The following is a 19,192-nucleotide window of genomic DNA, read 5'->3' as shown; positions in this document are numbered from 1 at the left end:
TTGTGACTCGATGTGCGCGTGGAGATGCACGAGGATTGGAAGCCTGATAGCTTTCAAAACCTCTCGGTCAGGCTTCTGAAGTCCGAGGGGGTGGGTTGAGATTAGGGTTTGCTCTGCAGACCCTCTTGGATTCCACGATTACCGTTTATGTTCATGCCGTTTCCATACGAGTACGGCAGCGTAAGTGTCCAGACCACCAAAGTCGAAACGAGGTCGCGTCCGCAGGCTGGTCGTTTCCGATATGCCTATAATCTCGTCTATCGTGCAGGACAAGATTAAGCTCTGTCCTAATCTGCACCTGCATAATGAAAAGCCAGATTATGAAAACATCGTCCAGTCTTTTGCATAAAACCTCATCAGGGACCACCGCCGCAGGCCGTCATAGCCGCTCCACCAAAAGAATTGCGTGCGAAGCTTTCCAGAAGCATGTGAGACGTTGACAGGGCAAAATGTGCTCATGTATAGTGGTACTCTATAACCACCTCTCAAACCAACGATCAACGGGAATAAGTTGTGCCCGTCCCATCCAGACCAAAACAAGCCCCCGTCAGAGGATTGATCTTCGTCTGAGCTTGTTTAAACTCTGTCGCTCACCCGTTTGATCCCATCCCAGAACCCTCGAACAATGGAACACAGGCTCTGTCCTTCCCCAGTCTCGAGACACCCCCTTTCGTCTTGGCTGCGGAATCTCCGGACGATCCCCTCCAAGAGGCCTGAGCTCCTATGAGTGAACCGCCAAGTTTCTTGGGTTCGCAGATCATTGATTTGCTCATCCCTAAGCTCATTAGCTGCCCCTCTTTTATCGGAGTCTCACGAGCCGTCGACTTGTTCCGCATGCCTCTTGTTGATGATAAGAGTTATCAACACCGACGTGATCGTCGAGGATACTCAAGCCTGTGATGGATGCCTCGACTCGCTGTGCAGAGGGGTCTGTTGTGATCATGTCGTCTTCCCAGTAGCTAGAGCATAAGCCCAAACAATTGATGCATAGGGAGTATAAAGTCTAGGTAGGCGCGCGCTGTGGTCTGCCGACTCGGAGTTTTAAGAGACGCAAAGTATCAGTCGTTCCTAGAAGTCCCGGACTGCCTCGCCTCAGGGTCGAGACCTATGCATCGTCGTGACAACGAACGAGTTGCACCTCAGCCCAATGTGAACGCTGGGGTTGACCACTATAGAGTTAGCTCTGTGAACTCAATTGTTGTGGGAGCCTAGCCCAGTTCCAAAAGTCAAACAAGGTTTACTTCTGCGGTAGCTCCCGTTGACGCCGAAGGGATGATCGAGGTGAAGTATAGGGGATATAAAGTTTTCTCCTGGTCCAGCAATGCACAGACTGTGCATTGCTCTAGATCTCCGGAATGGCGACTCATAGCCCAAGTGTCGCATAAGTTTGAAATTATTGTCATCGGCGGTCAAAGTCTTGGGCGACTTAGCATTTTAGGTTCGCGGAGTCCGTAAAACTCCCCAGCCCCGAGACCCTCCGAGACTGGTCTATGTGGACAGCTACCCAGGTAGTCATCATCCAGTGCGGCCGCCTGCATCTGATTCTCAGGGAACAACCTATTCGCCTGTGTCGGGCTGTATTGGCAGCTAGTCAAGCTGACAGACAAACAGATAGCCGGCATAACCCGAGTCCTCGGAAGCACAGACAATGACCGAGCTTCGCGAAGTTCCTCCGGGCGGAGGAGATGGAGGACTACCATAGACATCACCAGACCACTATTGTATGTCCGATACACGACGTCAAGTGTATTTCCGCCACTTCTGCCTGGATGAGCCTTTCCCCATAGGAAACTATGGACCATTGCGTTCAGTTCAACTGATAGCGATGACGGCCACGGGCCCCTGACCACGTACATTCGGATGCATCGGTCAACTGTGTTGACACATTTACCCTGGCCGCCGAGCCACGAGTGATTTCCAGACGGCCGCATGTTCGCGGTAGACCCCCCTTCGCAAAGCTAAATGGCACAACAGTGATGAGTGTTCCACTCGCACGTGAGGTGATCATCCCACGTATTAGACAGTGCGAGGCCTCATTGACACAAGATGCTGTCGCGAAGGACACGGGTACCTGGCCAGGGCCCAGTGAGTCTGTTGATGTTGCTCAGCAAACCGAGCACGAGCTGGCTTCAGACCGACCCACGCGGTCGATCACAGCGCTCTCTGACCCCTATACAGTTGCTGCTAGCTTGAAGTCAAGACTCCCTTCTACTTAGTGGCATCATCCACTCCACTTCGCCGTTTGACTGGGCGACGCCCAGGCATTGTGGGGTCACATGGACATATCTAGGAACGGCAGCCCGAGAGTTGTCCCGACGTGGTCTGGGAGTAGAATTTGATTATGAAATCGAAGCAGAACTACTGCACGATGCGCCCGAGTTGCAATGCTTGCCAACCCTTCAACTCTGGAAGTCGCAGGGTCAACAAAGTAGGCGTGGAATCCACACAGTAGGGAAGGGAGCTAAGATGGGACAGGATGACGAAGGAGACTTGTGGGCTGAGAGAAATTATTGTAAACCATCCTCGTCAAGTCATCATATCTGCTTGCTTGGCCGCAGGCTGAGCTTTCGGCCTTGGTATTTGATATCCAGGCGAGCCTGAGATTCCGGCGAGCCTGTAGCAAAAGGGAACCACTGGGAACGACAGCGGAAGAGAGTGGGGGAGACTTGATGCTCTGCGACTCGCTCTTGAGTCAACCACGAGCGAGGAGATGAGATACACATTATGGAAGTATCGTACATGATGAATTTAGCTTGGGTCGGAAGCCGGACTCAAGCAGGAATACTTGAAGCCGGGTGTGATGCCATCTCCATCGACAGCTTTCCAGATGATGGTGGAAGGCCATCCTCGCCAGCCCGTGCGAGTGACATCAAACGGGCCTGTGCAGCCGTACTGCTTCCTGACGGAAATTTATTCGAAGTAGGGCCGTAATCTCTCGGGCGGTCGCACGAGCATGTTGGCCGGAAAACATCTCGAAACCTGTCATCTGCAAGCCTCGTCTTTGGACCCTGCAAGGACCAAGAAACTGTCTTCCATAATCCTCGCAAGGAAAGCTGCATGATTATTTACCAGCGAGACATGGACGGCGCTGTGTTGCAGGACTCGGTCATTGTGTTTGGTAGCACGATCTGTCCCAAGTAGGTAAGCATTGACGAGTACAGCATGGAAAGCCGTTTAGATGGACCGATCTGTGTCCGAGATCTTCTGGTCCAGTACGCTGTGTACCGCTCAGCAGTCACACCGACCGTACCAACGGGGGAAGGTCACCGTGTCCCGGATGCTCTGAACGCCAGATAGATAGCCAAGTAGACGGTCGAAACCAAGTCCAAAGCCCCCGTGAGGAGGACACCCCCAACGCCGCAGGTCCAAGTACCAGTCTAAGCTGCTGGACGACTGCATCTGGTCATTCGTAGTTGGACAGTTGACGTCGTCCAGAGTAGGTGTAGCCATATTATGTCTTTTCATGGAATCCAAGAGCTGGGGCAAGCGATGCTCACGCATCGAACCACCCGCGATCTCGCAAAACTCTGGTACCAAGAGATCAAAACAGTCGGCGGTGTGGTGATTTGCGGTGCCAGTTTCCGGAGTTGCGCGCATATAGAAAGGCTTAATCTCTGATGGGTAGTCGGTGACAAATACTGGCTTTCGGCGTCCAACAACGCTGGCAATGTACTTCTCGTGCTCAGACTGCAATCCTGTGGCCCAGGACGGCGGCTGCTTGAACAGATGCGCATCCCTCTCTAGAATCTGAATGGCTTCAGAATAAGTCACACGTGGCCAGGAATCCTGCATCATCCCTTGCCATCTTCTGTCAACTTCTTCTGGTGAAGCTCTGTCAGCAGCGCCTTCGCTAGAACCCCTGTCTTGACCTGGGGACCGAAGCTCCTGAGCTACTCGAGATTCATAAAGATGTGTGGCCAGATACCGCAGCATCTCTTCGACGACATCCATTACGCCGCCCAGCTGATCCACGAAGCTCATCTCCGCCTCGAGCATGTAGAACTCGTTCAAATGTCTCGACGTGTCGCTCTTCTCTGCGCGGAATGTTGGAGACAGAGTCCACACGTTGCCAACAGCCTGTGCGAGTGCTTCGAGGTGGAGCTGGGTTGATACAGTGAGATACTTTGGGGCTCTGAAGAATGAATCGGCCGTCTCGCCCTCGTCTTGGAACGCAGGGCCGACCTTGAAGACCTCTCCACCACCCTCACAATCAGATGAAGAGATGATAGGGGGGTGTGTCTGGACGAAATCACGGCTGGCAAAGAACTGGGTCAATGCCGCAATGCTTTCGGACCGAAGCCTGAGAAGGGCGGAGTTGAAGGGGGTTCTCGGCCGAAGATGAGGTATCGTTCGCAAATATTCAGGGGTTTGGTACTTCTTCTGGATCGGAAATGTCTGACGAGGATCACGATCAGTCACAAAACATCTCGTGCTTGCCAAAATTTCAGCAAGCTCGCAGAGAGAGAATAAGCGGAACGGCAATGCACCTTAGGGTCGGAGGGACCCAGGACTTGGACGTTGTCGACGTGGAGCTCATGTGATTGCCCGGTGCCCTTCGAGCGAACCCAGGACCCTTTGAGGCGAATGGCAGCTCCTACGGTGAGCCTACGTTGAGACTGGAGCGTCAGCATGGATAGTGACAGTCAAGGCAGGCCTTTTTAGAGATCATGCGCACCCTTCGGCCTGGTTCGTAGGAACAACGGCTTGCAGAGAAGCCAGGGAGGAGCCGTCTCCTAGGGTGACAAAGGCGCGCGATTTCTGAGATCGCACAGAGCGGATGAAACCATTGACGACGACATCGCGGACTTCTTCTTGGGGTTTCTCATCGAGTAGCCTTGCAATGGACCTAGAGGCAACGTTGCCACTGGTCGCGTAGCGACGCCTTAATAGCGATATTGGCAGAAAAGAGGCGCCTATTCTCGTGCTCCTCAATGGCATGTGCCTGGCAGCGACAGCCAAGCCGACTGCGCGCATGTCTCTGCCAGGAATTGAATCGAGCGGGAACGAAATTGGAGACGATCCGAGGTTCAATGAGATCGAGGCGTGATCTGTACCGTGTCGACGTCGCGTTACCTCGCCATGATGGCCCAGGATCTGTACGAGTGACGTCTTTGGAGAGGTTACGTGCTGCAGCTCGCCAGAAAAAAAACCCACTACGCTGGGCATTACGTAACTTCCACGCACAGACCAGTTCAGGGTATCGCGTAGTCTTCGCGTTTGTCCATTGGACTTCATTACATTAACATCTACATGCATCCACCCATTCATGCCAGCCATACAGGTGCGACGCTCGAACTCAAGCATATTGGGACCCTATATCAAACGGCAGACACTCCACTTGAAGGCCGACTGTAATGTCGCATAGGAGAGACACAGGTGTTCCCGCAAGCACAGACAGAACTGCCACCACCGACGGCAGTCTGGTCACATCAAGTCATCCAAAGCTACTATGTCAGCCAAGTGTTTGGCACTGAAGCTCGGTGTCAATGCTCAAGTTAACCGAGTATTCAAAGCTGCCCAATTCTTGCCAGGTCTAGGCGCTGAGACGAATTTCTCGGTCTGAGAACTGACAAACCGAAAGGGGTGTTGGCGGTGTTGGGAGACAGAATGCTGCAGATCATTTCTGTTTCCTTACTTACGTACCAGGTAATATCTCTATCCCCTTGCTTGCTATTCTCTCCCATCACATATCACATGGAAACATTTGTCAACGGCCTGGGTCTCCCTACCCCGAAACCCGCGCGAATGCTCAGTTTCCGCGGATCGTCTTGGCTGAAAGCAAACGGATACCCGCTGCTCCATTTACGAGGAACAACATTTCTTGTCAAAAGTACCTAGCATTTGGCGAGTACCGCAGTCTCATTCAGTCGCGTACCTGAGGTGCCAAGCCTCGACGGGGGGGAATGGCCCTGCCAGGCAGGGTGAGGCTCTTCGTGCTGTGTTAGGTAGGTCAAGGCGAGGCCAACCTGTGGGTGTTGATCTTCCCCCCTTCACGACAGGCGGCTCATAGCTTGATCTCTGTGACTGTGCCACCAACAACTGTCCAGCGGAGGCCGTCAGGTGGCCTCGAAACGCTGCAACAGATGCTGTCAGAGCGAGCAGGGTGCTGTGGTTGGCTATCCACCTCCAAGCTGCTGGGACTGTTGGACGTGTCTGTCACAAACCATGGGCAAGTCTTCAGCGTTTGACACTCGATCTGCAGCGGATCCACTGGAACGTGCCATGTGGGACGTCCCAGGCTGCCGGATTCGAGTTGTGGCCTTGGCTCGCAAACAGAGGACGACAAGCTTCCTCGGTCGATCATCTGTCCTTGAGAGGGGCCGGATTTGTTTGGGCACATGACATTGCTCTCCCTTCCGGTGGGCGTGCTGAGTAAAGGACTAGCAACTGCCAACATTCTGTTTTTTATTTTTTTTGTTTTCTTTTTTAAAGGGAAAACAAAAACCGTTGCGTGGCTGCTTGCTAGTGTCCATCTGTTCCGCAGGGCGTCCCTACACAATCTCGACCGGAGCCGCCATCCACTCGGCCGCTAGACCTGTCCCGTTTCCCATTGTCTCATTGCGGCGTTGACCTGCAGAAAGACAGGGCAAGAAGCGCAGGGTGACAGGGAACAAATCATAAACCACTCCAACCCAGATCTGGTGTAACAAACGGCAGATTGCAGTAGCAGGTAGCGGACGGCCGCCTGCAACCTTCATATCACTCTCTGAGCCCGCCAACCATGAATTTGGATCAGGTGGTCCTACATCAATCTGCTGCCTCTGCCCACACCAAAGCGCCGCAGGAGAGGCAGCCGGGAACAATGGGCAGTGTATAAACGACTCTCAACAACTCCTTCGTGGCTCGTCACCAGTGTTGGCCCCTCCCAATGAATGTTCAAGACATGAGTGGGTATGTTCAAGCATCGGTTACACCGGCGCCTTGAACAGTCTTTGATTTTTCGCTTGGGATGGTCCGTCCTTGTCCGTTCCATGCCCATTGCTGCCGAGAATCGAAGACATATCTGCAACCACACCCGCCCGCGGTTTGTATCTGATTTCCGAGCTTGTTCAAAGCCGAACAATTATATAATGGACTGACCCAAAGCACCCGTCGATGATCTCCTAGACGTGGCCCTCGAATCAACGGACACTCCTTTCTCCTTCATTTCTCTTCCCCTCTCTACCGGCACTCCTGGTGTCCGGGGCAGACAAGCATCGTCTTCCTCCTGTTAGAGACAGTTCCTCAAAACCAACCCTTCACCGAGGTCCTCGGGGCTAACTTTTCTGACAACATGCCGCCCGGGAGCTCATCCAGATCATCCAAACCAAAGCCGTCGGAGGTGGCGGCTCAGACCAAGAGAACTACAATCCCTTACATTCGCAAGCACTACGCGAACACATGGCCGCTGTATTCTTACCTGTTTGCGAACCCACTGGGCTTCACACCAGATCAATTTCCTCAACGGCCTCTGGGCCTCGCAAACCCGAACTTCTGTACGTCCACACAATTGGGACACTGGCTTTGTTACGCCCCGTACTTGGTTGTACTGCATGGTCTCACTGACACGCATTCTAGGGATTCACACGGATGATCCCGTAGATCTTGCAACAAATTGGTCAGCACGGAATAACAACACAAGAGTGGCATTCATCTGCGCGGCCAACGAGAAGAGGCCCGGCGGGGACTGGGAGACGGGCGTCGTGGGCTACGAGGAGCGCCTGTGCCGGAGGAGCTCGTTGTCCGCTACGATCGCGACGCCGGGCCCCGCGTCGTACGTGACTGGGAGCCACTACCCCTTACATTGGGCGGCAGGTATCTACTCTGACAGAGTCGGTAAGTCAAAACGTCATTACTTGCGCCCACGCGGACCGTGTGTGTGCCGTCCCGCTGACAGAGACAACGCGGAAGTTGTCTTCCGCGGCCCGCACGACAGATACGAGGAGCGCAAGACAGAGGACTGGCGCGCCCTCCCCGTCGTGTCAGTCACGCCCATATCGCGGCCCAAGCTCAAGGACGGCGGCACCAGGTACTCGTTCGACGAGGAGCGGGAGATGGCCAAGAACAAGCTGCGGGTGGCGCTCAGCATCTGCGCGTACAACGACATCCGCAACGTCGTCATAGGCGACTTCGGCCTGGGCAACTGCTACCGCAACCCGCCGCAGGAGATGGCCGAGCTGTGGCGCGAGGTGTTCCTGTGGGACACGAACCTGCGGGGCAGGATCGAGAACGTCGCTTTCGTGTTTGAGGACCCCACGCAGAGCACGATGCGACTGATCCTCGAGGACGCGGCTAAGAAGAACAAGAGCGGTGGCTCCTCGGGCGGCGGTGCGGGTAAAGGCAAGAGCAGGTCGTCAGGCTCGTCCTCAGTCCCTGCCTGCCCGACGGACCTAGCCGTCTTCGAGCATGTCTTCAACCCGGCGGAGATTCAGCGCGTCACCCAGCAGCCTGATGGTAGGATGGGGCTGGGCAACCTTGTGTGCTAGATCAAAATTTGGGCTATGTCAGGGCCTGGAAGCAGAAGGCTGCTTGTGGCGTATCTTGGCTTGCAGTCAAAGAAGTTAGACGAAGGATGCCGCCTATTTTTGTCCGTATGGGGGTTCTGATTCTGTCAGGATTGGGAAGCTTCGTTGGTGTCTTGATATTCAATTTCTGGAATTATCAGAATTTTTCCGGCTGGTGGCTGGCCGACCGGCCGTCCGTCATTACTCTAATCTACTGAGCTTACGCAATATTACGACCATTCAAGATCAAGTCTCTTCTACATTTGTATCAGTACGGGTTACCTTCTAGGACTCAGCCTCTTTGGACGCTTCACCGCCTACGTCGGCCTCTAGTCCTACTGACGTTCTCAGGGCTGCAGGAATGCAGTGCAGGAATGCAGGGCGTATGCAAGATCTGTGATCTGTGGCGGCCTCTAGAAAGCAGTGTGTGGTGGCCTAGGCATGCAGAACAACGTCGTACCCGAAAGCCTCAGCTTCGTCTGCATGTCGTGTAGCCATGGAGGCTGAACTATCTGAGACGGCTGGAGCTCATGTGACCTCTTCGCCTAATTGGGATCGATGCCATGGTCCCTGTCTGAGTCTGGCCTGCTCTGTCGCGGGAAGGTTGTCTCTGCTGACATGACTGGTGGTTGAATTATAATCCAGAACCCATCTGACAAGTCTCTCGGTCGGATTCGGACTTCCAAATTCTACTTGTTCAGCGTAACGTCTCGCTCAAAAGTAACGCGCATCACTAGTGAGTAGGCGAAGAAGGAATTCCCACATTCACCGATGAAAATGGTTGGTGGTATGGCGTCGTGAACTGTGCCGCATTCTCTGTAGGTCTTTTGCATGGGGTTGCTTTTCTCGGACCGGGGCTTATGTAGGCAGACGAACAAGGTGAGCCGAGACCGATCGGTCAGTACAGGTCCATTCCAGACGGTCAATCTATTGACGGCTTCGAGCATGCAACCGCCGCTTACGACCATGTCCTTGCGCTGAGACACTGATCTGGGAAATGGGGTGAGATGGGTCAACGCTGACATTTTCTCCAGAAAAATGTATGAAAGCCTGAGCACTTCGTTGAGCAACAAGTGACGCTGAGCCCAGTTTACCCCATGGGCTATATAGGACTATATAGAACTACCCGAGAGTGGACTTCAAGTTAAGGCAGCTCTAGGAGTAGATATGTCCAGTTCCAAAAAAAAAAAAAAAAAAAAAAGAAGAAATGCCCGCTGCCTGACTCCGGTCATGGTCAACTGGCTCAACGACAACTATAGCGGTGAAGCTGTTGCAATGGTGCTTCGACTGTCTCAGATTGCCGAAACACAATCAAGGCCACAGATCCACACGCCCACAAGCACAAGTTGTATCTGGATGTGACGCGTGTAAGCGCTATGAGAACCATGTCCAGCCCGCCGAGGCAAGGCCCAAGTTGGGCGAAGGGAGTCCCCATCCCTGCAGATAAGGAGGCTCAGTCCGCCCTGATGGCGTCCAACGAGCCTAGACATGATGGATATCGATTCTGCAGCACACGACGACGGTGTGATGGGTCTTGCTCTAGTGCAGCCCAAAAGTGCCGAACATTAGAGTGTGGCTTGCCTTGACATAATTCTCCAGCGCTACGACAGAGATCGAAAGCGAAACACGACACGACACAACACACAACACCCACCCCCACCCCAAGTTTCAGTACGCCAAGAGCCTCGACAGCAGCAAAGAGAAAAGCATCCTGGGTGGTCCTGGCGGAACGTAGCTCAAGAGTGAGATCGAGTCGCACCGATCGTGCATGTCAGGTTGCACGACGGGGAGGTCCTACGGCCTGAAGAGTCTCATCGACACCCTCCTGCCCGCCGTCATGCAGCAAGCCTCGATGCATGTGTGGGGTGACGACCAAAAAGCTCGTTCGAAGCCAACACATAAACAGGACGTCCTCACGTCTGCCCTGAGAACTCGAGCGTGTGAAGAAAGAGCCACCAAAACATCATGTCAGGAACATAGTGTGCAGCGCTGGCCGACGCCGTGCAACGTAGCAGCTCAACGTCGAGGACAAGGAGGAGGAGGAGGAGACGCCTGGTGCGAAGAGGGCACGACAACAATCACACTCGGAAATTAAGAGAAGCCAACGACTTACACAGCAATCCAACGGTCGCCTAATGCAGGGCAATGTGTGACAGCAGCGCAATATGCAAAAATGACAATCCAAGATGCGATGGTCCTGTTCACCCCATCCCCTAAGCCTGCTCGATGCAGCCATCCATCCATCAATCTAACTGCGTTTCTTTTCTCCTTCCTGTAGCCGCACGTACGTAGGGGAGACACTCCGTGATCTATCTCGGCAGCCCGCATCGTGACGCGGCACGTTATGTATGACCAGTCAGCTTTTTTATGTCCTTTTTACTTCTGCTATTTCCCCTCCAGGACCCGCGCTGCCCCTTTCTGGGGATAGGAAGTTGCTTTTTGTTCCGATTTTCCCCTTGCCTTTCCTCATTCGTTGATCGGAAGAGATCGATCTGTTATCCACTACCCAAGCACCGACCGCGGAGAGGTAAGCTCGATCACTGTCTCATCCTTTCTGCCTCACCGGCTCTCACTTGCTGGGAAACAGTCTTGCCTGAACATCCCCTCCCCTCTCCCAACAGGCCGTCTGGTCTCTCGCTTGTTGGCATGACAGGCAAGACTTTCTTGGCTTTGCCGCGATGATTACCTGGGGAGCTTGCTTGTCGCTCAAGTGTAGAACCGTTGCGGTGCGACAGCCAGAAGCGTGCTGTCCATGCCCCTTTGACTCTCTCTCCTCTGCTCAGGTGCGACAGTCACCACATCTCAAACAGCACAATCAGACAGCTCAACGTTGTCTATGTCTATCACACGTTAGCGCTATTCCCGTTGCATTGCTGTAGATGCCACGTCAACATGTACATCACCCATTGTCAGCAAGACGCCATTGGGGGCTTGAAACAAATCATGTAATATTTGATTTGCACCGTCATGCTGACGGCTACATCTCTGCGGCACCAGAAACTCAGCCAGCGTCACCATCGCTTGCATTTCCGCCCGACCTAGTACGACTCCATGTAATAATCAACCATCCAATATGTGCAGCGGCGCTCTCTGCGATGCAAGACTTGACACCCGTCCACTACCACCCTGAACCTGAGGTTCATTCCGCGCCCCCAGCCATCCCCGCTGCCCCATGGCAGTCGTGGATTTTACCAGTAGGCGGGCCTTAGGCCGGCGAAGGTCCCCATGGCCGAGTTCTCCGTCTCGACCTCCTTCTTGCGCTGACCTGCGAGCTCGAGCTGCACCATGCGGTGTATGTTGACGAGCCAGTCCACATACGACTGCGCCTCATTATTCCTGATCGTGGTGTCAGCATATGCCCTGTTGTCCTTGTCGTAAGTTACGTACCTGTCTTCGACCAGCCCGCGCGCCCACTCATACTCGGCGCCATCAATACCTTGCCTTGCGAGCTGAACAGTGAAGCCCTTGGAGCCCCTTAGCGTCTTCCAGAACTCGATGATATTCCGCACTTGCGCACTCAGAAGCGTCTCCAACACGGGCAACTCGCTCGTATATGCGTCGAGACTCTGTAGCGTTGTCTTGTCTTCGCCAAAGAGATCCTGGATCAGATTCGGCGACGTCTGAGCGTGGAACCACATGATACATTGTTGACCATTATCCATTAGGTATACCCCGCCCGGCTCGACCTTGCTGAAGGTGTTGCGCATCGTAGGCGGAAGCTTCAGGTGGCCTGTTTCAGGGTCCGCGAATCCTTCCGTCTCCTGAAGGTTGTGGACAGCTATCATGCGCGGATAGAGGTACAGACTCATTTCGAGGCAGCCCATCCCGCGGATCATTCGCATCTCGTGTACACGTCGGTCCGAGGTCTCGTTGCCGCCCTTGAAAGCTCTGCACTTGATCATGCTGAGCATGTACATGCAGAGCTCCTTGAGCTTGTCTGGCATGACGAGCTGCGCCGGTGGATACGACTGCGAAACGAAATGCTTCCTGTAGCCAGCCATCACGTCGATCGTCTTCTCCTGTAGGATGAGCCTGATGTCTTTCAGTGAGGATGATGTGCTTGCTAGTTTTGTCGCTGCTTCCTTGGCGATGATCGAGACAACCGCGTCTTGGTCGACAAACTTGATGCTCTCCTTGGCATTGTCACTGACACTAGCCACAATGTTGCAACAGCGCACTCTGCGCTCGCCATTTGCGGTGGTGTACAGCAACGCCGACTGGAAGTGAGCATCCAGTTTCGAGTCTAGCTTGCCGTCGTGGCTGAAAGTGACGCCAATTGCCCTGTCCGCATCGATGCTACCAATCTCGAGATCGGCACCAAAGGTGTGTTGTATGAAGTTGCCGTGGTACCCGGAGACTTGCAGACCGTTGGAGCACCGCACTTTCATGAGAGCTTCGTAGCCGGTCTCTCGAGTGACTGCATGCTTCACCTCAAGTGACAACTTGGCATTATCTCTTCCGTTTACAAAGTTCGGATAGTAGAAGGTCTCACCACCGGTTATGGCAGACACATAACCTATTGTAGCAATGTCGAGATAGCCACCAGTGGGTGCAGCCAAGAAGAAATCGACACCGACTCCAGCGGCAGCCATCCTCTCGCCGAGCTTCCTCCATCCAGGATGCTCAGTTGTGAACAGTTTCTTGTCTATCTCGCCACCAGGGTGCTTGCCGTCGTCCCTCATAAACAAACGGCCAGGGCCCCATGTAGGCAATGCTGACAGCGAGCAGATTAGTTTGCCTCCGGTCTTCTCCAAAGAGGAGACGGCGGAAGTGAGAGTAGACAGCAGCGCGGGCTCTGGGTTCTTAATTGCAGAGAACATCTGGGGTAATCTTGTGAGCAGAGATGAGATGACAGTCCTACACTTCAGTCAGCATTTGGTCCTTAATCGAAAAGGTCACCGAGTTCGTACTTCGACTCCTGAGGGTCAACAAAAAGGCCATCGCTCAGAGGTACAAATGGATCCTCGATGTCGGGCATGATCATCATTTGGGCTTGTTCCAACGCAGCCTGAAGGTTCACTGGTCAGCTTCAGATACACGAAACATGGCCTTCAACACTTACACTGCAGTTGTAAAAGTGCACCTCCTTGTCATAAGTGACGAATCCAACCCTTGAGTTGGGTGGTATTCTTTTCTTCGCCTCGCCATTCTCGTCCTTTTCATCTGATTCGTCCGCGCCGTATAAAGTGGCCAAAATGCCATCACAGAACGCTTCGAGGTAACCCTTGTTGTAAGCCTCTTGGGTTACATCGATAACAAACAGCCATCTTAAGCCTACTGGCTCCCTGTTGTAGTACTCCTTGGGGCAGACAAATTCGACGGTACCACGGCACAGCTCAGGTCGTTGGTCTCGGTCAACACGAATGCCTTGCGGCGAAGTTGCACAGAAATATTCTGGCGGGGTATCATTGGGATATGTGCATAGGTTGCAAACAAACTTGTTGCCACCCGAACGGAACATCATGAAAGGATTGATGTATGCTCGACACCTCCGGCACCTGGGTGGACCAATATCACCAAAGTCTAGAACAGGGACCTCAGACTCTCCTGCTTGTGCCTTAGCCAGTGGTTGAAGCATGAGTCCGAGAGGAAGGCCAGTCGTATGCAATGCCTCAGAAGTAGCGGGAATGTTGTTCATAGTCAGGCGGGCGAACTTCGGTGAGGAATTGCCTTGGTCAAAGGCGACGAAGGAAACTGAAGCGGGAGGCGGTACATGTTTCTCGAAGGTAGGGTATATGTTGGTGAGATAATATTGCTGCGCGGCGTCTCGAGCGATAGGCACGCTGGGCAGCTCGTCCTGTGAGACCTTGTTCTGGCCTCCAGCTGCGACAGCAGCTTCACTGGAGCCATTTCTTGCCCCGAACTCTGCTGGAGAAGCAGTACTCCCCGGTGTATACGGGGCATTGGCGGGAGCCGGAAACTGGCCTTGATGAGGCTGAGGCGAGAAACCCGGCTGACCAACGAAGCCAGTGGTCCCTGAGGGGTCCGCATTCAGGAAGGCCGTAGCAGGTGTACCTGCGGGAGGGATGCCGTTGAATGGCTGAGAAGACCCGGTGGATTCGACCTGGTGGTATGCGTGCCTGTCCTTCTTCTTCCTCTTCCCCGTCCCAACCTGGTGGCCCTCAGAGCCTAGCGACATGCCTGCCATCTGTGATGTTATATCGTTCGGGTCTGCTTGGTGCTGGCCCTGGAAATATCCCTGTGTTGGCTGGGGCGAGGGACCGCCAGGTGGCATTGACGAGGGCGTGCCATAGTATTGCTGTCCCTGGGGAGTGCCCTGAGGGGGGAACTGTTGTTGTTGTTGCTGCTGTTGGTATGGATTGGGAGCAACCGGCGGTTGGAACTGATTGGGTGTGCCCTGGTTCGACTGGTTGTACTGGTTGTTTGGGTCGTTGGGATCTTGCTGGCCCATGCCAAGGGAATGATACATGGCGTGGTCCATCTTGACAGGCTTTACAACGAGAGGCCGATGGGAAGCTCGGAGGATGGTTCTCGTGCGAAAGGGAGTCAGGCGAAGGCGAGGTTGTCAGATGTCGCGGGACCTGTCGGTGGTTGATGATCGCCGAGGGGCTTCCAGGATGCTTGTGTTGCGCCAAGGGAGAGGAGAGAGGGGAGGTGCAAACAGTAATCACTGAGCTTGGATGAGCAGCAGCATGGTCATGATCGAGTATCGAGGTGGGTTCACGAATGTAGATATGTCAAGAGAGTGTCTCCAATGGAACAGGTTGATTGGGTATTAAAGTATGGGAAACAGCCGTCGTCTTCGCCGTCGCGCGATGGTCAAGCTCAAGGTGGCCTTTCCAAAAAGTGACACCAGGAACACTAGACAGGGATCCATGCTCCTCCCGAGCAGCCAAACTGCCTGCCGCTGAAACCCCCTCGTGCTGATCACTTGCAGCTAACTGGTCTGCTGGAGCAGCTTGCGGCAAGAGAAGACCAAAGTTTAGGCGAGGGAAGGCTGCACGTCAACTGGTCGTGGCCAGGGATCAACTTTCCGTGGTCTTTGTATTACCTACAACAACAACCACGCAAATTTGATGTTTTTGGACTATCTCGCGCACTCACTCGAGCACGCTCCCACCCCATACGGAGCCCACCAGGAGTGGCTGATCCATTTCCCAATCCATTGAATCAGCATTCTACCACGGGACACGGTGGCCGGCGCATGGACCAGTGCAATCCAACTATTCTGTCTGGAGGAAGATGCGCATGACGAGGTAGAGGCTATTCAGGGCGACTATGTTCACCTTCTGCTCCCTGCAGGGGGCCCTCTCAGAGTCCACCGCCTCCCAGTCGTTGTTAGAGCTGGATGGAGGTGTCAAGGTTCTAATTGATGTCGGATGGGACGAGACCTTCGACGTTGAGAAGCTCAAGGAGCTCGAGAAGTATGTCACAGCTCCCTGCCGGGCGCATCCAACCCACTACATCTGCTTGGAAATTGCTGAACCAACATGAACGCAGACAAGTACCTACGCTATCATTGATCCTACTCACCCATGCGACCGTCTCCCACCTCGCCGCCTTCGCTCACTGCTGCAAGAACTTCCCGCTGTTCACTCGCATCCCCGTCTATGCCACCCGACCTGTCATCGATCTCGGACGAACACTGCTGCAAGATCTATACTCGTCGACTCCTGCGGCTGCCACAACTATCAACCATGGCTCCCTGGCCGAGACATCATACGCCTACAGTCAACCAGCGTCCCCTGATGACAACTTCCTGCGACAAGCCCCAACCTCCGAAGAAATCGCCCGGTACTTTTCGCTCGTACAGCCGCTGAAGTACTCTCAACCGCACCAACCGCTGCCATCTCCCTTCTCGCCTCCCCTGAATGGTCTGACCATCACCGCCTACAACTCCGGACACACGCTTGGTGGTACGATATGGCACATTCAGCATGGATTAGAGTCGATTGTTTACGCTGTCGACTGGAATCAAGCCCGAGAGAACGTCTTTGCAGGTGCTGCGTGGCTGGGAGGTGGACACGGAGGAGCAGAGGTTATCGAGCAGTTGCGCAAGCCCACCGCACTTGTATGCAGCAGCAGAACGCCGACAGCGCTGTCTCGCACCAAGCGAGACGAGCAGCTGCTCGACAACATCCGAGCATGCGTGGCCAAGGGCGGTACTGTTCTGGTCCCGGTTGACTCCAGCGCCAGGGTCCTTGAATTGTCATACCTCATGGAGCACGCATGGCGTGAAGAGGCAGCAAAAGGCAAGGATGCCGCAGGTAGCCTGAGTGGTGCCCATCTCTATCTCGCCGCGAGGAATATCAGCAGCACTTTGCGCCATGCCAGGAGCATGTTCGAATGGATGGATGAGAGCATCGTGCGCGAGTTCGAAGCCGTCGCCGATGGTTCCAAGAATGTTAACGGAGATGGCAACAAGGGGAAGCAATCAGGCCCATTCGACTTCAAGCACCTCAAATTGCTAGAACGAAAGGCACAGATTGACCGCCTTCTGCGAAGGTCAACTGAAGAAGGGTGGACGCGAGGCATGGTCGTTCTTGCCAGCGACAGAAGCATGGAATGGGGCTTCTCAAAGGATGTCCTCAAATCCATTGCCCAGGACTCGAAGAATCTTGTGATACTTACCGAGAAACCAAATCTCAGCTTACAGGACACACCGTCAATATCCAGGACACTGTGGGAGTGGTGGAAAGAGCGTCGGGATGGGGTCGCGGCTGAGCAGCTGAGTAGTGGAGAGACCCTCGAGCAAGTTTACGGAGGAGGAAGAGAACTTGAACTTTCCGAGGCACAACGGGTACTTCTCGATGGAAACGACTTGACGATTTACCAACAGTGGCTGGCTACACAACGGCAATTACAAGCCACACTGCAGACCGGTGGTTCCACTGCCCTCGAAGCAGTGGGTGATGGCGTGGATGATGCCTCATCCGAATCCTCCACGGAGTCAGAAGAGTCGGAGACCGAACAGCAAGGAAGAGCTCTGAATGTGTCGACGACTATGGGACAGGCAAGCAGGAAGAAGGTGGTCTTGAAGGACGAGGACTTGGGAATCAACGTCCTGGTAAAGAAATCGGGCGTGCATGACTACGACGTGCGTGGAAAGCGAGGCAGGGAACGAATATTCCCAATACCAGTACGAAGGAAGAGGAACGACGAATTCGGTGATCTTATCCGACCAGAAGACTTCCTCAAAGCAGAAGAGCGTGATGACGACGGACAGGATCAAAGTTCTGTGAAGAAGGAGGAAACCGAGGGCATTGGAAAGAAGCGCAAGTGGGATGACCTCGGCAAAAAGGCCACCACCACCAACAAACGCCCCCAGTTGAACAGAGCCGTGTCTGACGATGAGCCAATGTCAGCCCCTTCGGAGGGTTCCGCAGCCGTGGACGATGAGCTGGACGGGGGAGAAGAGGAGGAGGTCCCCAACCTGGGCCCTTCAAAATTGGTCATTACCAAAGAGACCATTCCTATCAACCTGCGCATTGCATTCGTCGACGTCAGTGGCCTACACGACAAGCGGTCACTAAACATGCTTATCCCACTTATTGGGCCACGAAAGCTCATTCTTGTGTCCGGAAACGAGGAGGAAACGATGGCACTCGCAGCTGACTGCAAGAAGCTCCTTGGGGCCGAGATCACCACTGCCGACAACAGCATCACGACGGCCGAGGTGCTGACGCCGGCCGTGGGGGTCTCGGTGGACGCCAGCGTCGACACAAATGCGTGGGTCGTCAAGCTGGCCGACCCGCTTGTCAAACGTCTCAAGTGGCAGAACGTCCGCGGCTTGGGAATTGTGACCGTCACGGCAAGGCTGGTGGGCGCAGAGGGCAACGCAAACACGCACCCGCACCTGCCCGGGGCGGCTGAGGAGGAAGCAGCCGCCCACAAGCGCCTCAAGACCGAGGGCGACAACGACGCCAAGGAGCAGCCCGATGATGTGAAGGAGGCTGGGGTGCCCGTCGTGCCCACGCTGGACGTGCTGCCCACGACTATGGCGTCGGCGTCGCGGTCGGTCGCGCAGCCACTGCACGTGGGTGACCTGCGGCTGGCGGACCTGCGGAGGGCGATGCAGACGGCGGGGCACACTGCCGAGTTCCGGGGCGAGGGCACACTATTGATCGACGGGGCGGTCGCGGTCAGGAAGAGTGCGACCGGGAGGATCGAGGTGGAGAGCATCTGCGTGCCGGCTGCCGCCGCAACTGGCGTACCGCAACAGGGGGGCACTTTCTGGGCGGTAAAGAGGATGATCTACGACGGCTTGGCTGTAGTGGCTGGGGCTTGAGACGTGCCTTCGGCCCGCGCGACCAAATGACAGAGGCGAGGCCCTGAGGAGATATTTGCGGGTTGTTGTATTAGTATTCTATGTCCTGAGTGGGTTAGGCGGGCATCGCAATGCCGGCTAGGTGATCACGGTGGTGAATGCTCATCTTGCTTCCACATCATCCCCAGAAAATATCAGGCCTTGGGCCGTTGCATCCATGAGTGAAAGTAACCCCATCATCTCGAGCAAGAGGCAGCCCAGCACCGCGATGCGGTAATGACCACACGTGTCTACGTTAGCTACATTACCAGCAATCTCATTCTCATTCTCACTCTCCCCCTCACTTCGTCTCATATTCCAGGAAATAAGGCACGCGGCCCCGAGATCCCGACCGTAAACGTCGTTCCCGGTACGAACGAACACCACCCTCACCCCAAATTCGGCCGTGGTCTTGGCGGGGGTGGGTCCTTCCATGAGCCAC

The 19,192-nt window shown here is 54.5% G+C and overlaps 4 protein-coding genes across 4 annotated transcripts; 2 read left to right on the top strand and 2 right to left on the bottom strand.

The window, feature by feature from the left end:
• Positions 1 to 3,228: 3,228 nt before the first annotated feature.
• J7T55_009992 (uncharacterized protein) lies at positions 3,229 to 4,974 on the bottom strand (the record flags this gene model as incomplete). The annotated part of the gene is made up of 3 exons (XM_053143965.1): positions 3,229 to 4,395; positions 4,488 to 4,605; positions 4,676 to 4,974. 3 exons carry the CDS (start codon positions 4,972 to 4,974, stop codon positions 3,229 to 3,231), a joined length of 1,584 nt encoding a protein of 527 aa, XP_052993510.1.
• A 2,299-nt stretch (positions 4,975 to 7,273) lies between these two features.
• Positions 7,274 to 8,465, top strand: J7T55_009991 (uncharacterized protein; the record flags this gene model as incomplete). Its single annotated transcript, XM_053143963.1, has 3 exons — positions 7,274 to 7,475; positions 7,558 to 7,815; positions 7,891 to 8,465. 3 exons carry the CDS (start codon positions 7,274 to 7,276, stop codon positions 8,463 to 8,465), a joined length of 1,035 nt encoding a protein of 344 aa, XP_052993509.1.
• A 3,206-nt stretch (positions 8,466 to 11,671) lies between these two features.
• Positions 11,672 to 14,925, bottom strand: J7T55_009990 (transport protein sec24; the record flags this gene model as incomplete). Its single annotated transcript, XM_053143962.1, has 3 exons — positions 11,672 to 13,340; positions 13,394 to 13,491; positions 13,546 to 14,925. The coding sequence occupies 3 exons, from the start codon at positions 14,923 to 14,925 to the stop codon at positions 11,672 to 11,674; spliced, it is 3,147 nt and encodes a 1,048-aa protein (XP_052993508.1).
• Positions 14,926 to 15,722: 797 nt separating this feature from the next.
• On the top strand, positions 15,723 to 18,732 carry J7T55_009989 (cleavage and polyadenylylation specificity; the record flags this gene model as incomplete). Its single annotated transcript, XM_053143961.1, has 2 exons — positions 15,723 to 15,868; positions 15,945 to 18,732. The coding sequence occupies 2 exons, from the start codon at positions 15,723 to 15,725 to the stop codon at positions 18,730 to 18,732; spliced, it is 2,934 nt and encodes a 977-aa protein (XP_052993507.1).
• Between the last annotated feature and the right edge of the window lie 460 nt (positions 18,733 to 19,192).

This window comes from Diaporthe amygdali (assembly GCF_026229845.1).
Source record: "Diaporthe amygdali strain CAA958 chromosome Unknown NODE_15_length_991109_cov_64_707514, whole genome shotgun sequence".
Lineage (NCBI taxonomy): Eukaryota > Fungi > Ascomycota > Sordariomycetes > Diaporthales > Diaporthaceae > Diaporthe > Diaporthe amygdali.
This window is presented reverse-complemented; position numbering and strand designations above follow the sequence as displayed.